Raw genomic sequence first — 16,390 nt, forward strand, 5'->3', positions numbered from 1 at the left:
GGATCCCATTCCTATCAACCAGCCATTGAGAATCCATTTTGTTCTGTTTTGACAAGATGGGATACAGTTTCAGATTGGACTTTTTGCAGCAAGTTAGAATTTACGTAGCAGGTTAGGAGGATTAGGTTAGAAGGCTTAGCTCAAATTAAAAACAAATCAACTTTTGAAGTTAATTTGACAAGCTGTAACCCTTCTAGCCATGACAATGTTGTGCTCCCTGTCCTATACTGTATTTTGATTCGTCTGAGGCGGTGTTAAAATTGAAAGTGAAAGTTCACCCCACGAAACGCTGACACATCCAACCGAGACAGTTTACCGTGTAAGCGTTTAACAAAGTAAAAGGGGTTGAAAAGTAAAGTGCAGTAGGCTCTCTCCTTTCACCTGAGGGTTCTCGAGTTGTGGATTCGTTCGCCCATCTTGATTGAAGATGCTCCATAATTCTCGACCTCCCCAACCTCAAAGCGCTGGTTTTTCCTTTGAGAACACTCGCAGGTGAGTTAATTTCTTAGTGGTCCACAGGGTAATTTGAGAAACATTTACTGCAATTCATTTTTTATGTATTGTGACTTGAGGTGGATGTCAGGGGTTCGAGTTAAGACCATAACATTGATCGAGACCCAATTTGCGCACAATTAAAGGGCAACTCCACCACTTTTCAACCTAATTTTCATTCTCTGCACAATACCAATGTCAACCAGAGGCTTTTGGGAGGAACTATACGAGGACTGGCTGATTGTAATGGCATTAAACATATGGCAACCACGTTTGACTCCGTTCCATTTTTTTCCATTCCACCAACTACAATGAGCCCACCCTCCTATAGTCCAAAGGAGGCTGGTTGGAGGAGCTAACATGTGTGAAAAGGGCACATTTTCTTTTTTGTAGTAAGAAATATATAAAGTTATACCAGATGACATCAAAAGTTAAAACATTTTCAAACAATGAGATTCACGGGGATGTGGAAAGCAAGAAAATACCTTCCCTTGTTGCAGGTTTTGAAAATCACTTTACTTTTAATCCTACCCTGTGATTAAACAATTTTCTAGCCTTTAACTTTTTAACCACAGATCATAGAAACAGTTTATACAAGCATTTCACTACACCTACAATAACATCTGCTAAATATGTGTGACCAATAACTTTTTTTTTTTAGACAGGTTTTGTGCTGGAGATGATTGAGGTTAAAAAGTGACAGAATTTTCCTTTTAATTTTCTGAATTTTATTCAATTTGTCTGGTTGTGTAAAATTGTGAACATACCGAAAAATAATGAACAACATTGCAGTTTAAAACAGGATAATCACTGTAGGCCTACATTGTTACCATGTAAATAGTTTTAGAGACAGTAGAGGAAGATTTCCTGAATTTCTGGTTTTAGTAGGCTTATGTTTATAGCCTGACAGTTTTTTTGGGGGGGCCTGATATCGTTTTTTGGGGGGGGGCAAAACTTACCGATATCTGCCAATACTGTTTTACAGTGGGGAAATAAAAGTGTAATTTTTCCACACTGAATGCTCATAAATTGCCATCCAAAAGAGTCCAATAACTATGCTTCACATTTTGATTTCATACATTGTGACAATGACACATGAGAATGCCCATAAGTGTTCAGATCAGCATGAGATTTACTTTTTTCATCCAATGAATTGAATGTCTTATTGGTGGCGTTATCGGCTGATACGGTAGTGTTATGGCCAATATCGGCAGATATCTAAAAATCTAATTGTATTTGTCACGTGCTGAAGACAACAGGTGTAGACCTTACCTTGAAATGCTTACTTAAAAGCCCTTAACCAACAAATTAAGAAAAAGTCATATTTACTACAAGTTTTAAAGTAACACAAAATAACCAGGCTATATACAGGGGGTACCGAGTCAATGTGCAGGGGTTAACAGGTTAGTCGAGGTAATTGAGCCAATATGTACATGTAGGTAGGGGTAAAGTGACTATGCATAGATAAAACAGCAAGTAGCAGTAGCGTAAAAAAAAAAAAAGGGAGGGGGGGGTTGCAAATAGTACAGCCATTTGATTAACTGTTTGATATTCTTATGGCTTGGGGGCAGAAGCTGTTAAGGAGCCTTTTGGACCTAGACTTGGCGCTAAGGTACCGCTTGCCGTGTGGTAGCAGAGAATTCTGAGTAGGGTGGCTGGAGTCTTTGACAAATTTTTAGGGCCTTCCTCTGACTTGTATAGAGGTGCTGGTGGCAGGAAGCATGGCCCCAGTGATCGGCCGGGCTCTGCTTAGGCCAACACAAAGCCAGCTTCTCTAAATATACCCAACATTGCATAATAAGTTCTCAATTTGCAGGAATGCTGTGTTGGAGGGGAATTTGTCAGAGCTTGGTTACAGTTCTCCTAAGGCAAGGAAGACTGGAACCACCATCGCTGGCATAGTATTCAAGGTGAGAATCAGTCATTATATATTTTCTGTTTACTGTGATGTAGTGGTCTCAGGATTGAGCTCAGCACAAAGTATGATTATAGTTTGCGTTTCCTCCTGCCACAGGATGGGGTGATACTTGGAGCTGACACAAGAGCCACTGATGACATGGTGGTAGCTGACAAGAATTGCATGAAGATCCACTACATTGCTCCCAACATCTAGTAAGTGCCACAAAGAATACACCTTGTACAGTATAATAGTGTAGCTTGTATAACCCATATGTAGTTGAGCATCAGCCCCTGTACAATGGTATGCACAGACTGGGGCTTTTGTTGATGTCTATTTGAACCACCATGTTTCACCCACTAATCTCAATTTTTATTGTAGCTGTTGTGGAGCAGGTGTGGCTGCAGATGCTGAAGTCACCACTCAGATAATGTCATCCAATGTGGAGCTGCACTCACTCAGCACAGGACGTCCTCCCCTTGTTGTCATGGTTACCCGACAACTGAAACAGATGCTCTTCAGGTGAGAGAGCATGAGTGAGTCTGTGACGATGGGAAAATAAGACATCTACAGTGGCCATTCTCATAACATTGTTTGCATGCTGACAATCTAGTTACTTTCCAGACCATAATAGAAAACTGCCACAATAGTGCCTTCATCAATATCAAATCCCGCATTTGATTACAATTTTATCACAAACATTGATGATGCTATTACATTGTAGCTCTCTACACCTAAATTGTGGCTTCTGCCATGCTTCCATTCCAGGTACCAGGGACATATTGGCTCCTCTCTGATTGTTGGAGGTGTGGATGTGACTGGCGCTCACCTCTACAGTGTCTACCCACACGGCTCCTATGACAAACTACCATTCCTTACTATGGGTATTGATCTCCATTTGTTTATCTAGTCAATGCTTGACTTTATCAGCGATGGAGACTTTTTTTTTTGCACCATGTCCTTGTGTTTCAGTCCAGCATAATCAGATGGATGCCTGTCTTGTTTGTCTTTGGTAATCATCTGCCATCAAATAATTAATCTGGGCCGTGGGAAGAGCTTCTAATGGTAAGTTGTATTGAATATTGAAACATTAGAAAAAGGTAACAGTACTGCCGTTGTATTTGCAGGTTCAGGAGCAGGTGCAGCTATTTCTATCTTTGAAGACAGATACAGACCAAACATGGAGGTGAGATGCAGTTATTTTTCATTGAACAGTTAATTTCATCCAATGTATTGCTCACCTGTCTTATCTGTCTCTTGCTCAGCTGGAAGAGGCTAAAAAGCTGGTGCGGGATGCCATTGCTGCTGGGATTTTCTGTGACTTGGGCTCTGGCAGTAACGTGGACCTGTGTGTCATCACTCAGGCAGGGGTTCAGTACCTTAGGAGCTATGACCAACCTGCCCAGAAGGGGAAAAAGTGAGCCATACAAGTTTCTACTGGGCTACAACCAACACAAATGTGTGATTATTACTTGATTATTCATAATGGGAATTACAATATACTGTAAATATTTCCTTTCTCTTTGCCCATTTCCAGAGAAGGACAGTACAAGTACAAGCCTGGCACCACTGCAGTTTTAACAAAGACCGTCACACCCCTGCCTCTGGACGTCGTTGATGAATCAATTCAGCTTATGGACGCTCAGTAAAATCTATGCTGCTGCAGGCGTTATCAAATCCACATGAATTCCAAAACTCATTAGTAAAAATGTCTACTTTAATTCTAAATCCTGACCGGTACTTACTACCAAAATACAACTAATGCATTTAGATGTTTTTATTAAACCTATTAGGACAGGGCTGCCCAACCTTCTTCCTGGAGATCTACAGTCCTGTGGGTTTTCAGTCCAATCCTACTTTAACAAGCCTGATTCTGCTAATTAGCTGCTCAACAAGACCTTAATTAGCTGAATCAGATATGCTAAATTAGGGTTGGACTGAACCTACAGGACAGATCTCCAGGAAGAGAGTTGGGCAGCCCTGCTTCTACCAGAACATGCATGCAATAGTACAGCACAGTCACTATGATAACTCCACACCTGAATCTGTTGAATATGCCTGTATAATTGTTCTTACACCAGCCTGCCCAGAGCTGCTGCCCAGAGCTACAACTGAGCTGCCCAGAGTTACAAAGCTACTTTGTTATATTACTAGAGTATGACATACTACTGCTAGATATGCTGTTACTAGTGTAACAAAGATTTTTATAGCCAACCGATGCTTCACATTTATACGTCAGGTGAAATTTCTGGCTCATTGTTGTATCTGTGATTGTACGTTAACGTCATGTTAAATCACATGCTCGAGCTGACTGATTTACCCAATAAACGAGCAGCTTCACTTTCTCTAACACCACCCATTGGAGTAACGGTAAACAAGGCGTTTTCATACGCCCATCGATACATCTCATTGGTTCTGCGACTAAGGAGCGTCGTTTGAATTTCTGTCACATTGGTTCAGGGAGAGGTTTAGTCTTTGGTGCATTGTTGACAAAAAGCTCTTTACATAAGATTTATATCGGCTGGTAAGTGTGGAATTTCGACACGTTCAAAAATGATGCTAGCTCTGTATGGTTTGCTTAGTTTGCGGTGGCATGCTTGCTCAATAGCTAGCTAATTAGTAGCTAACTAATTTATTAGATGCAAAGCTCTACGAAGAACTTGTTACTTAACGCTAGCTTTCTTACCTCCCGAAAATGAACGTGCTAGTTACCGTATTTTAATTCTTGATTTACAATTCTATGGGTTCAACCCGATGCTAACTAGATAATGTAAGTAGCTTGTGGCGAATTGGCTAACTATCTGCTTGTTACCTTTTGAGTAAATGCGGGTTTGCATTGTTTCCAGTTTGGCCCTGGTTGAGTTCAGAGGCATATCCAGGACGGTGCAACGTTACAGAACGTTCAGACACTTAACGTTAAGCTGTTTTCTAGCGGTAGGTCCATAAGAATGAGCTAATGATGCGCGATTTCGCATCTCTTGTCAGGATACTGTACTGAGGAGCTAGCCAACAACACAGCTACGACAATCATTTCAAACTGAAACTGGAAATACAGCCATCTAGCTGCCTTTTAGTTTGAACTGTTTTCTATAGACATTCCTTTGTCTATATCCTGAATAGTTATAACAGCTGATTAATGATTTGGACAGGCTAAGAAAAGCTGACTGTCTCATCCCAGCTTTTTCATTAGTGACAACTGAAGATCGAATTTCAATATTGAAACAGTTTTGCAAATGTCGGAGACACTGACAGCAAGGTTTATAAAACCTCTGCTGTTAAATCAAATGCTTGTCTAACAGAAATGGGAGATGTCTAGATGCTTTTTTTATAGTAGAGATCAAGTTTATAAATTGCCTGGCTGGGCTGATGAGACAGTGGATTGCACAGTGAGATGGAACAGATTAAATAGGCATTTAAATGTCAGCTTTAGTTGGTGGTACTTTGTGGAACTGACACTGGCTGGAATGCGGTTTTAACCAATCAGCATCCAGGATTAGACCCATCCGTTGTATTATGTTTTATGTATAACAGATTGCTTATCTTCCGAACGTTCAGATGTAGTGAAGAACGTTGCACCTATCAGAACACCCCCCTGAACGTGACCCCACAATGTCATGCCTAAGCCTAACATGACACAGCCAGAGTTAGCATCTACCATGGTCTGGTAAGTGGGACCCTTGAGACAATCCTACCCTGAACCCTAACCTTGTCACTGAGGGGGTTTGATTAACCTGGCCCGGGGTACACCGGGCTATGGCCTTTTTAAATCAACCTTCTTTGTTTTTGATAACTTGTTTTGGCTTGGCTAGCTAATATAGTGTGGTATTAATGATGCGGCAACACCAGATCAACAGCATCAGCTTTTTGGCCAACTGCCCCGGTTCTTAGAGGTGGACAGCGGTGTGAGGTGATGCAGAGGCTCGCCTCGTAGGGGGCTTTTCCGGACTGCTGCTGAGGAGTAGTGGTTATACTGCTGCTTTTACAGTCGCTGAAGCCTCGCCCAAGTGGTTGCTACAATTCAGTAGTGGACGATCCAGGAACTGTGAACATCAAAGACGACGAGGTGCCCGATGAAGAGCTCCGTGGCCTGTTTGTTAGATGTTTTTACCTACCTCCCTGGCTGCTCCATCTATGCTCCATCTGCTCAAGATACTACTTTTCCGAAATTGCCTATCATCTAATGCTGTTGAAGACCATCACCCAAGAACTGACACATGTTGTTTTTTAAGCGACTTTGAGATTCTACTTGTTTTTAATTATTATTTTTTTTAAATGTATTTAACTAGGCAAGTCAGTTAAGAACAAATTCTTATTTACAATGATGGCCTAGGAACAGTGGGTTAACTGCCTTGTTCAGGGGCAGAACGACAGATTTTTACCTTGTCAGCTCGGGGATTCGATCTAGCAACCTTTCAGTTACTGGCCCAACGCTCTAACCACTAGGCTACCTGCTTCCCCTTTTGTAATGAAAAGCGCTATATAAAATGTATTATTACACATGCATAATTATGTCACTTTTGTCTTGAACAGAATTCGCTGTCGGACAGAGGGGCACCTGGCTCACTCCTGGTAGGCAGCCCGGTTCCAAATCGATTTTTATTTTTTCAGTATGCATTTTGAGTCCAACCCTTTCGATTCTTCTTTTTCAATATACACCATATGGCTAACAGGGTTGTGTGTGTGTGATGACATGCAAGATTAATGACGAAGACCATGCAAACCTATATGGTCAATACTGGAGCAAGTCACAACGCATTTACTTTTCTCTATCTCCTCTTCACTATCAGGCAACAGTTTGGCTTCATTGACACTGTTTTGTGAACTAGTATTGGAGGATGCCCCGTCGCGATCCTGACGTTTCTTCTGCAAGCCGGCGCAAGGGTGCAGTACCCAAGCGTCGGCCTCCAGCCTCCACCGCGACTGCTTCAACATCAAAGGCAAAGGCACCACGGCTGAGCGGACCATCGGGTGAGGGGAATAGGGAGAAGGGGGAATGTGGGTTGGACTCATGGCTTCTCAATGCTTACACTGAAGCAAACTGTTTTTGTTTAGCTATGTACGGTGCATTCGGAAATTATTCAGACCTTGACTTTTTCCACATTTTGTTACGTTACAGCCTTATTCTAAAATTGAGTTTAAAAAAAAAATCCATGATCAATCTACACACAATACCCGATAATGACAAAGCAAAAACTGGTTTTTAGAAATTTTAGCAAATGTATTAAATAAAAAAAAAACTGAAATAATACATTTACACAAGTATTCACCCTTTACTCAGTACTTTGTGGATTCACCTTTGGCAGCGATTACAGCCTATGTTCAGGTCTCTCCAGAGATGTTCAAGTCTGGGCTCTGGCTGGGCCACTCAAGGACATTCAGAGACTTGTCCCGAAGCCACTCCTGTGTTGATTTGGCTGTGTGCTTAGAGTTGTTGTCCTGTTGGAAGGTGAACCTACTCCCCATTCTGGGGTCCTGAGCACTCTGGTGCAGGTTTTCATCAAGGATCTCTCTGTACTTTGCGCTGTTCATCTTTCCCTCGATCCAGACTAGTCTCCCAGTCCCTGCCGCTGAAAAACATCCCCACAGCATGATGCTGCCACCACCATGCTTCACCGTAGGGATGGTGCCAGGTTTCCTCCAGACGTGACACTTGGCATTCAGGTCAAAGAGTTCAATCTTGGTTTCATCAGACCAGAGTATCTTGTTTCTCATGGTCTGAGAGTCCTTTAGGTGCCTTTAGGCAAACTCCAAATGGACTGTCATGTGTCTTTTACTGAGGAGTGGCTTCCGTCTGGCCACTCTACCGTAAAGGCATGATTGGTGGAGTGCTGCAGACATTGTTGTACTTCTGGAAGGTTCTCCCATCTCCACAGAGGAACTCTGGAGCTCGTGTCATAGTGACCATCGGGTTCTTGGTCACCTCCCTGACCAAGGCCCTTCTCCCCCAATTGCTCAGTTTGGCCGGACGGCCAGCGTTAGGAAGAGTCTTGGTGGTTCCAAACTACTTCCATTTAAGAATGTTGGATCTTCAATTGCTGCAGAAATGTTTTGGTACCCTTCCTCAGATCTGCGCCTCGACACAATCCTGTCTCGGAGCTCTACACACAATTCCTTCAAGCTCATGGCTTGGTTTTTGCTCTGACATGCACTGTCAACTGTGGGGCCTTTTATATAGACAGGTGTGTACCTTTCCAAATCATGTCCAATCAATTGAATATACCACAGGTGGATTCCAATGAAGTTGTAGAAACATCTCAAGGATGATCAAAGGAAACCAGATGTACCTGAGCTGAATTTCGAGTCTCATAGCAAAGGGTCTGAATACTTGTGTAAATAAGGTATTTCTGTTTTTTATTTTTAATACATTTGCATGTATTAAAAAAACAGGTTTTGCTTTGACATTATAGGTATTGTGTGTAGATTTGAGGATAAAAAAAAAAAGCTGTGACATAACAAAATGTGGGAAAAGGGAAGGGCTCTGAATGCTTTATGAATGCACTGTATGTGACCACTAGTTGAAAGTGTTGCAATGAAGAATTATAAGGTTCTGTTATCATTGTTTAAAGATGATCTGGGTCCCTCTAGCCCCTGCAGGTCCAGCTCCCTCCCCGCAAAAAAAGAGAAGGTTTCGCCCTGGCAACCGAGCTCTGCTGGAAATTCGCAAGTACCAGAAAAGCACTGACTTGCTTTTGCGCAAGGGACCGTTTGCACGCCTGGTACGATGCCCCTGGTTCTGTCCTTTCTTGTCTGGTAGAGGTTGGTTAGCACATGGCTCCTGCGAACTGATTTTACAACCACCATTTTGTCTATAGTCACCTTACATTCTTAGATGGATGCTGCCACTGTTTGACAATACATTACTTGTTGATAATACATAGTTAGCCCAGTGAACTTGACCCTTTTTTTGGTTGCAAAATCAACAATTCTCCGCATATTATGCGAGAGCTTGCATATTTGACCAATCACCATACTATTACCGCATACAACAGTCAAATCATCGCAATATTATCTCACACAACTGACCAATCACCGTACTACAATAAGGGGGTTTGCAATTTTGACCAATTAAGCCACATGTCACCAAACATTCCCTTGTCAGTGCATTTTCTTGACAAGTTGGACAAAATCATTGCAAAATTACAGAATTGCCGCAGCAGTGAATTACAAGGTTGTTTACTCATGTTGACTACGCAGGTTCGGGAGGTGTGCCAGACTTATAGCAGGGACTTCATGAGATGGCAGGTGAACGCTCTTCTGGCCTTGCAGGAGGTATGTTGGTTCCCACTCCTGTGCTTATCTGAATAACTGTTATATCAATACTCAACCAGGGGTCTCCAACATTTTCTAGCATGAGAGCTACTTTATAAAAATGAAACAAGCTACACATTTTTCTCTAGCTTTCGAAAAAGCACATTCTTCTCTCCCCTGCCACTCTTCCCCAGCTCCTGAGTGTACAAGAGAAAATAGTGCGCTGTATTTTCTGTCAATATACTGTTTAAAAAAAAGAATGGTTAAATAAAACTCAAGAGGGGCACTATAAAATCGGATGAATTTTCTGTTTTAATTTGACTGTTTTTAGATTTATTTTTTAAATTGATGTGGTTTGTATGAATTGATTTGTGTGTAATTCCCCTTTAATTGCACATCTGGCCCTTTTAACCTCTCTCGGGTATGTGGGACGAAATCGTCCCACCTAGTCAACAGCCAGTGGAATCAAGTGGCACGATATTCAAAAACCTTAAAAATGCTATTATTTCAATTTCTCAAACATATGACTATTTTACACCATTTTAAAGACAAGACTCTCGTTAATCTAACCACATTGTCCGATTTCAAAAAGGCTTTACAACGAAAGCAAAACATTAGATTATGTCAGGAGAGTACCCAGCCAGAAATAATCACACACCCATTTTTCAAGCTAGCATATAATATCACAAAAACCAAAACCACAGCTAAATGCATCACTAACCTTTGATGATCTTCATCAGATGACACTCCTAGGACATTATGTTATACAATACATGCATGTTTTGTTCAATCAAGTTTATATTTATATCAAAAAACAGCTTTTTACATTAGCATGTGACGTTCAGAACTAGCAAACATACCGAAAACTTCTGGTGAATTTACTAAATTACTCACGATAAACATTCACAAAAAACATAATTATTTTAAGAATTATAGATACAGAACTCCTTTATGCAATCGCGGTGTCAGATTTTAAAATAGCTTTTCGGCAAAAGCACATTTTGCAATATTCTGAGTAGATAGCTCGCCATCACGGGCTAGCTAATTTGACACCCACCAAGTTTGGCGTTCACTAAACTCAGAATTACTATAAGAAAAATTGGATTACCTTTGCTGTTCGTCAGAATGCACTCCCAGGACTTCTACTTCATCCACAAATGTTGTTTTGGTTCAAAATAATCCATAGTTATGTTCAAATATCCTCTGTTTTGTTCTTGCGTTCAAGACACTATCCGAACGGTGACGCGCGGACGCATGTCGTGACAAAAAAATTCAAAATATTCCATTACCGTACTTCGAAGCATGTCAAACGCTGTTTAAAATCAAATTTTCTCGTAAAATAGCGATAATATTCCGACCGGGAGACGTCGTTTTCGTTCAAAGACTGAAAGAAGAAAATGGACTCTTCATGTGCACGCGCGCACCCGTGTCATTGTTCTCAGATCGACCACTATCCAAATGCGCTACTGTTTTTCAGCCAGGGACTGCAGAGTCATCAACGTTCTGGCGCCTTCTGAGAGCCTATGGGAGCCTTAGAAAATGTCACGTTACAGCAGAGATCCTCTGTTTTCGATAAAGAGGCTATAGAAGGCCAAGAAATGGTCAGAGAGGGCACTTCCTGTACAGAATCTTCTCAGGTTTTGGCCTGCCATATGAGTTCTGTTATACTCATAGACACCATTCAAACAGTTTTAGAAACTTTAGGGTGTTTTCTATCCAAATCAAACAGTTATATGCATATTCTAGTTTCTGGGCAGGAGTAATAACCAGATTAAATCGGGTACGTTTTTTATCCGGATGTGAAAATACTGCCCCCTACCCTAGAGAGGTTAAATGCGCATCTAGTGTGCCGGTCTAGTGATGTTTCTGTACTGCTGCTGCCTATTTCATGGCAAAGTTTGCAAATAAGCTTACTTTGCAGTTAACATTCAATTGAGAAGGTTTTGGGGAAAGTATTTCTGTCAACCCACAAGACTGTTATCACATCAACTGGCAGTGGCTACACATGGAGTGATAGACAAACGCCCGCACCACACCGGGGGAAAAAAGAGGCAATATTGCTGGAAATTAATTGGCATATATTGTGTTAAGTTTGGCTTTTTAAGCCAATAGTGGCTAACCAGCGGTGGGATGTCAATGTTGCATTGGTTAAATAATAGCTGGGAGTTTGCGGTGTCTGATACTTGTGAGATTTGTTTTTGACAGTTTGTGGTGGAACACGTGACAATTGCAGCTACTGGTAGCTCGCGATCGACATGTTGGAGACCTCTGCTCTAAACCCTTCTTACAGTTTAAAATGATTATAACATCATAGTACACAGTTTAAAATGATTATAACATCATAGTACACATTATTATTTGTATTTTTTCCATATTTGCATAAAAAAAAAAATCTCCTCTGCTTTTTTTGTATCCCTATTAATTGTGTTGTCAATATGAACGTTTGCTGGTCCTTGTTTGACACCATTATTTCTCTTCCAGGCTGCAGAGGCTTTCCTCGTTTTACTGTTTTCCGACGCCTACCTGTGTACCATCCACGCCAAGCGTGTAACGCTGTTCCCCCGTGACATTCAGCTTGCCCGGCGAATTCGAGGCGTGGATGATCTCTGAGAATGCTCAGATGAGCAGTTTGGCTTGGGATGGGGTCTGTTGTAGCCTCTTTTTTTTCACTCAAGCTCAGCCAAGGTGACCTTGGATCATGGACCATGGGGTGTTGAGGACCTAACAATGCTATGTTTTGATGCAAAGCATTAGTGGATCTAATTTGCCCCAAACATACATGCATTATGTTCATGCCAGTTATAACCTCTGTATATTCTATAACAAAATGCTAACTCAGGCAAAGACTATTGACCAATGTTTTGCATTTAGAAACACATATTTTCATTGTACATTGTGAAGGGACAACACTGTGTTGGGTATACTGCTTTAGTTCATCTGTGTTTTGGACCTCATGGTACCTAAGCCAAGTTAGTATACTGGTAAAATCTGTAAAATATTAGATTTTCTGTAAATAATTTTTAGATAAATTGTTTTCATGTTGGATTTTAAATAAATGTTTTTATTCAGTACGAAAACAATTAGAAATGGCTCACATTTGTATACCTCTGTTTCATATGTGCAGGGATAAAATCGTAGAATTACATGTAGTGGATTATATGATGTCTATGGACAACCTGCTAATGACACATTCTGTAATGAAGGGTGGTGACCCATACAGCTATTGTAGCACTACAGTTCCATTCCTTAGAACCTGGACATTAGTTTCTTTCATGTTAACCTGTTATTTGTCATGCCCAATTATAACATGTCTCTGGTGTTTGTGTGCATGTGGTTTCATCCACCACCTTTTGTCTCATTGTATTTTCATCTGACGGTGTGGTGTTGCCAGATGCCCCTTTAGGCTCTCCCTTTTTTAATTGGTCTCTTGGGACAGCTTTCTGCTGCCTCCTGGCCCCTGATCTGTCTGATTTCCCAGCAGGCAGCCAATCAGATATTTTCACACCTGCCTGGAACAGCTTCAGATGGTCCTGTTTACAGGTGTGCTAGGGCATCACCTGTGACCGCGAAACACACTGGGCAAAATTTTTTTTGAGTTAGATGTTTAAACAGCGCAGCATCCCTTTAATGGCGAGGATTTTTTTTGAGTCAAATAGAAGGCGTTCATGTATTCACATGGACAGAGAATAATACTGTTTATTCAAGTGCCATAATGTACATTAATGCATTTTAAAGGGGATATTATTCATGGATCCAAAATAAGTGCATTGAGTCCTATATCGACATAACCTGAAAGGCCGCTCAGCAAGGAAGAAGCCACTGCTCCAAAACCGCCATAAAAAAAGCCAGACTACAGTTTGCAACTGCACATGGGGACAAAGATAGTACTTTTTGGAGAAATGTCCTCTGGTCTGATGAAACAAAAATATAACTGTTTGGCCATAATGACTATCGTTATGTTTGGAGGAAAAAGAGGGAGGCTTGCAAGCCGAAGACCACCATCCCAACCGTGAAGCACGGGGGTGGCAGCATCATGTTGTGGGGGTGCTTTGCTGCAGGAGGGACTGGTGCACTTCACAAAATAGATGGCATCACGAGGAAGGAAAATTATGTGGATATATTGACGCAACATCTCAAGACATCAGTCAGGAAGTTAAAGCATGGTCGCAAATGGACAATGACCCCAAGCATACTTCCAAAGTTGTGGCAAAATGGCTTAAGGACAACAAATTCAAGGTATTGGAGTGGCCATCACAGCCCTGACCTCAATCCCATAGAAAATGTGTGCGAGCAAGGAGGCCTACAAACCTGACTCAGTTATACCAGCTCTGTCAGGAGGAATGGGCCAAAATTCACCCTACTTATTGTTGGAAGCTTGTGGAAGACTACCCGAACAGTTTGACCCAAGTTAAACAATTTAAAGGCAATGCTACCAAATACTAATTGAGTGTATGTAAACTTCTGACACACTGGGAATGTGATGAAAGAAATAAAATCTGAAAGAAATCATTCTCTCTGCTATTATTCTGACATTTCACATTCACAAATAAAGTGGTGATCCTAACTGACCTAAGACAGGGAATTTTTAATTGGATTAAATGTCAAGAATTGTGAAAAACTAAGTTTAAGTGTTTATGGATTAGGTGTATGTAAACTTCTGACTTCAACTGTAGGTTGTATTTTATTTACTCGTTGTCTAAAAGCATTTTTCAACAGATCAGATAGCTCAGTTAAATCTGAGAAGTCGTACCTTACTAGACTGCTTTTAGCAGACCAGGGGCCGGATTCACAAAACCTTCAGTATAAATTTCTTCTTAACTGCCATTTTTTACTTAACTGTAGACTTAAGAAGAAAGTTAAGCAAAGTTGCTATTCCTCAATAAAGTTCTTGGAAATGTTAAGGTTTTTCCTAAGTTTCTTCCTAAGAAAAAAGTTAAGAATTAATAGGATTCTTGAAAATAATGCTTTGGGATTTCTTCTTGGAAATTTACTTAACTTTAGGACAGCTAAACCCTTGTATTGAGACGAATGGGTACTTTTGTAATTGTTAATGTTTTCTTACGCCACACAAACAGTTGGCTACCGGATATTTAAATACAGCAAGAATACAAATTAAACACGCATTATCTAGCTAGCTAGTAATTAACAATATATTACAATATTCTAGAAGTGTTAAATAGGTAGCGCTATCTTGTCAATTTGCAAAGAAGAACTTGGCTAACTTTAGCATCGTTAGCTTTGTTGGCTATAATGTCTTTACACGTTAGATGGCTAACGTAGCTAATTAACTTACCGGTCACGCAGTACCTCTACCACCATATCTATGATGGACGACACCTTCTCCTCCAGCTGGTCCACATGAACGGTCTCTCAGCTCCCTTCTTCTTAGCAGCCGACTTGATGTCGGACCACTTCTTTTTTACGGCGTCACTGTCCCTTGCCATACCCCCGAAGGCAGAGACCGACTCGGCCACTCTCGCCCATCCTCTCTTTTTGGTCTCAAGTCTCCCCAACAGCAACCTTTTCCTGGCGGCTATTTCCTCCACCATCACTTCAAGCTCTTGTTTACTGGAGATTTTATTAAGCTTTCCTTGTTTATCCATTTTTGGTTTTGATGTACAGTAGCTAACGTTAGTCTGATGGCTATAATGTGTGAAAAAAATGTTTTTGTTTGTGTAAAGGGTTTGCGAGCCAACTAAAACATTTTTATTCTCGAGACATAAAGCAAAAAAATAAATGTAATAAAATTGAAATATCAACACTTTAGTGGGCCAAATCCTATCATCCCTGTCACATAAGATTATTTACTGGTTTCAAGCACGTCACTAATGTCAATGCCACATAAGAAGATATTTACGAAGTTCCTAAGAAAACGATGAATTCCTAAGAACATTTTTGATGAATTGCATTTACGAACTATCTTATGAACTTCTTATTTTTTTTCTTAAGCAGCTTAAGTTTTTTCGTAAGTAATGTTTTGTGAATCCAGCCCCAGGTTTAGTTCAGATCATACTACAATCCTCTTAGATATGCTCCGGAACTTTGGCAATTAGTATTTTTTTTAAACCTCCTTTGGGCTGGATGTTTCAATGTGTAGTTCATTCATGATCAATGAGCAGAATTTTTTTTTTTTTTTTTAATTTACCCATATTTTACCAGGTAAGTTGACTGAGAACACATTCTCATTTACAGCAACGACCTGGGGAACAGTTAAAGGGGATGAATGAGCCAATTGTAAACTAGGTATGATTAGGTGACTGTATGATGTCCAGATTGGGAATTTAGCCAGGACACTGGGGTTAACAGCCCGACTCTTACAATAAGTGCCATGAGATCTTTAGTGACCACAGAGAGTCAGGACACCCGTTTGACACCCCATCCAAAAGACAGCACCCTACACAGGGCAATGTCCCCAATCTCTGCCTTGGGGTATTTTTTTTGGAGTAGAGAGTGCCTCATACTGGCCCTCCAACACCACCTGGTCTCCCATCCAGGACCAACCCTGCTTAGCTTCAGAAACAAGCCAGCAGTGGGATGTAGGGTGGTATGCTGTTTCACCTCAACTGGTGACAAAATTCCTAGTTTGAAAGCGACTTTTTTCTGGAAGCTGCAGAGCAACATTTTCCTCAACATGGCCCATAACAGCCCCTAGCAATTTGAGTTTCAGCCAATGAGCTTCATCCCCTTGCCATTTGAGTAACAGCAAGTGAGATGCACACAGCAGAACGAGAGAGGGAGCGCATATCTGCACAC

General features: G+C 41.0%; 2 protein-coding genes and 1 long non-coding RNA gene across 6 annotated transcripts; 2 read left to right on the forward strand and 1 right to left on the reverse strand.

Annotated features, from left to right (window-relative positions):
• Positions 1 to 261: 261 nt before the first annotated feature.
• LOC106588382 (proteasome subunit beta type-7) lies at positions 262 to 4,734 on the forward strand. Its single transcript, XM_014177299.3, has 8 exons — positions 262 to 492; positions 2,309 to 2,402; positions 2,507 to 2,604; positions 2,771 to 2,911; positions 3,158 to 3,273; positions 3,517 to 3,575; positions 3,655 to 3,806; positions 3,927 to 4,734. Exons 1-8 carry the CDS (start codon positions 428 to 430, stop codon positions 4,036 to 4,038), a joined length of 837 nt encoding a protein of 278 aa, XP_014032774.2. The 5' UTR covers positions 262 to 427; the 3' UTR covers positions 4,039 to 4,734.
• On the reverse strand, positions 2,414 to 15,188 carry LOC106588388 (uncharacterized). Its single transcript, XR_001324650.3, has 3 exons — positions 14,931 to 15,188; positions 3,631 to 3,787; positions 2,414 to 2,931 (listed from the first exon to the last, which is right to left on the reverse strand). It is a non-coding gene; the product is annotated as an uncharacterized LOC106588388 (long non-coding RNA).
• Positions 4,815 to 12,724, forward strand: LOC106588385 (histone H3-like centromeric protein A). Of its 4 annotated transcripts, none has more exons than XM_014177302.3 (6): positions 4,815 to 4,913; positions 6,920 to 6,958; positions 7,177 to 7,357; positions 8,975 to 9,105; positions 9,584 to 9,658; positions 12,119 to 12,724. In XM_014177302.3, exons 3-6 carry the CDS (start codon positions 7,225 to 7,227, stop codon positions 12,245 to 12,247), a joined length of 468 nt encoding a protein of 155 aa, XP_014032777.1. In that variant the 5' UTR covers positions 4,815 to 4,913; positions 6,920 to 6,958; positions 7,177 to 7,224; the 3' UTR covers positions 12,248 to 12,724. The 4 variants fall into 4 exon arrangements, with proteins under 4 accessions (XP_014032777.1, XP_014032779.1, XP_014032780.1 ...); XM_014177304.3 differs by having other exon boundaries at positions 4,834 to 4,913; positions 7,216 to 7,357; XM_014177305.3 differs by lacking the exon at positions 4,815 to 4,913 and adding an exon at positions 4,925 to 5,159 and having other exon boundaries at positions 7,216 to 7,357.
• Positions 15,189 to 16,390: the final 1,202 nt, after the last annotated feature.

This window comes from Salmo salar, chromosome 27, assembly GCF_965601325.2.
Source record: "Salmo salar chromosome 27, fSalSal1, whole genome shotgun sequence".
NCBI lineage: Eukaryota > Metazoa > Chordata > Actinopteri > Salmoniformes > Salmonidae > Salmo > Salmo salar.

Bases quoted from the DNA above. Each gene is read 5' to 3' on its own strand.
- LOC106588385 (XM_014177302.3), top strand. From the start codon at position 7,225: ATGCCCCGTCGCGATCCTGACGTTTCTTCTGCAAGCCGGCGCAAGGGT. The intron at 7,358-8,974 runs GTGAGGGGAATA...GGGTCCCTCTAG, and splicing joins ACGGCTGAGCGGACCATCGG to CCCCTGCAGGTCCAGCTCCC. The intron at 9,659-12,118 runs GTATGTTGGTTC...TTTCTCTTCCAG, and splicing joins CTCTTCTGGCCTTGCAGGAG to GCTGCAGAGGCTTTCCTCGT.
- LOC106588382 (XM_014177299.3), top strand. From the start codon at position 428: ATGCTCCATAATTCTCGACCTCCCCAACCTCAAAGCGCTGGTTTTTCC. The intron at 2,403-2,506 runs GTGAGAATCAGT...CTCCTGCCACAG, and splicing joins TCGCTGGCATAGTATTCAAG to GATGGGGTGATACTTGGAGC. The intron at 3,274-3,516 runs GTATTGATCTCC...TTGTATTTGCAG, and splicing joins ACTACCATTCCTTACTATGG to GTTCAGGAGCAGGTGCAGCT.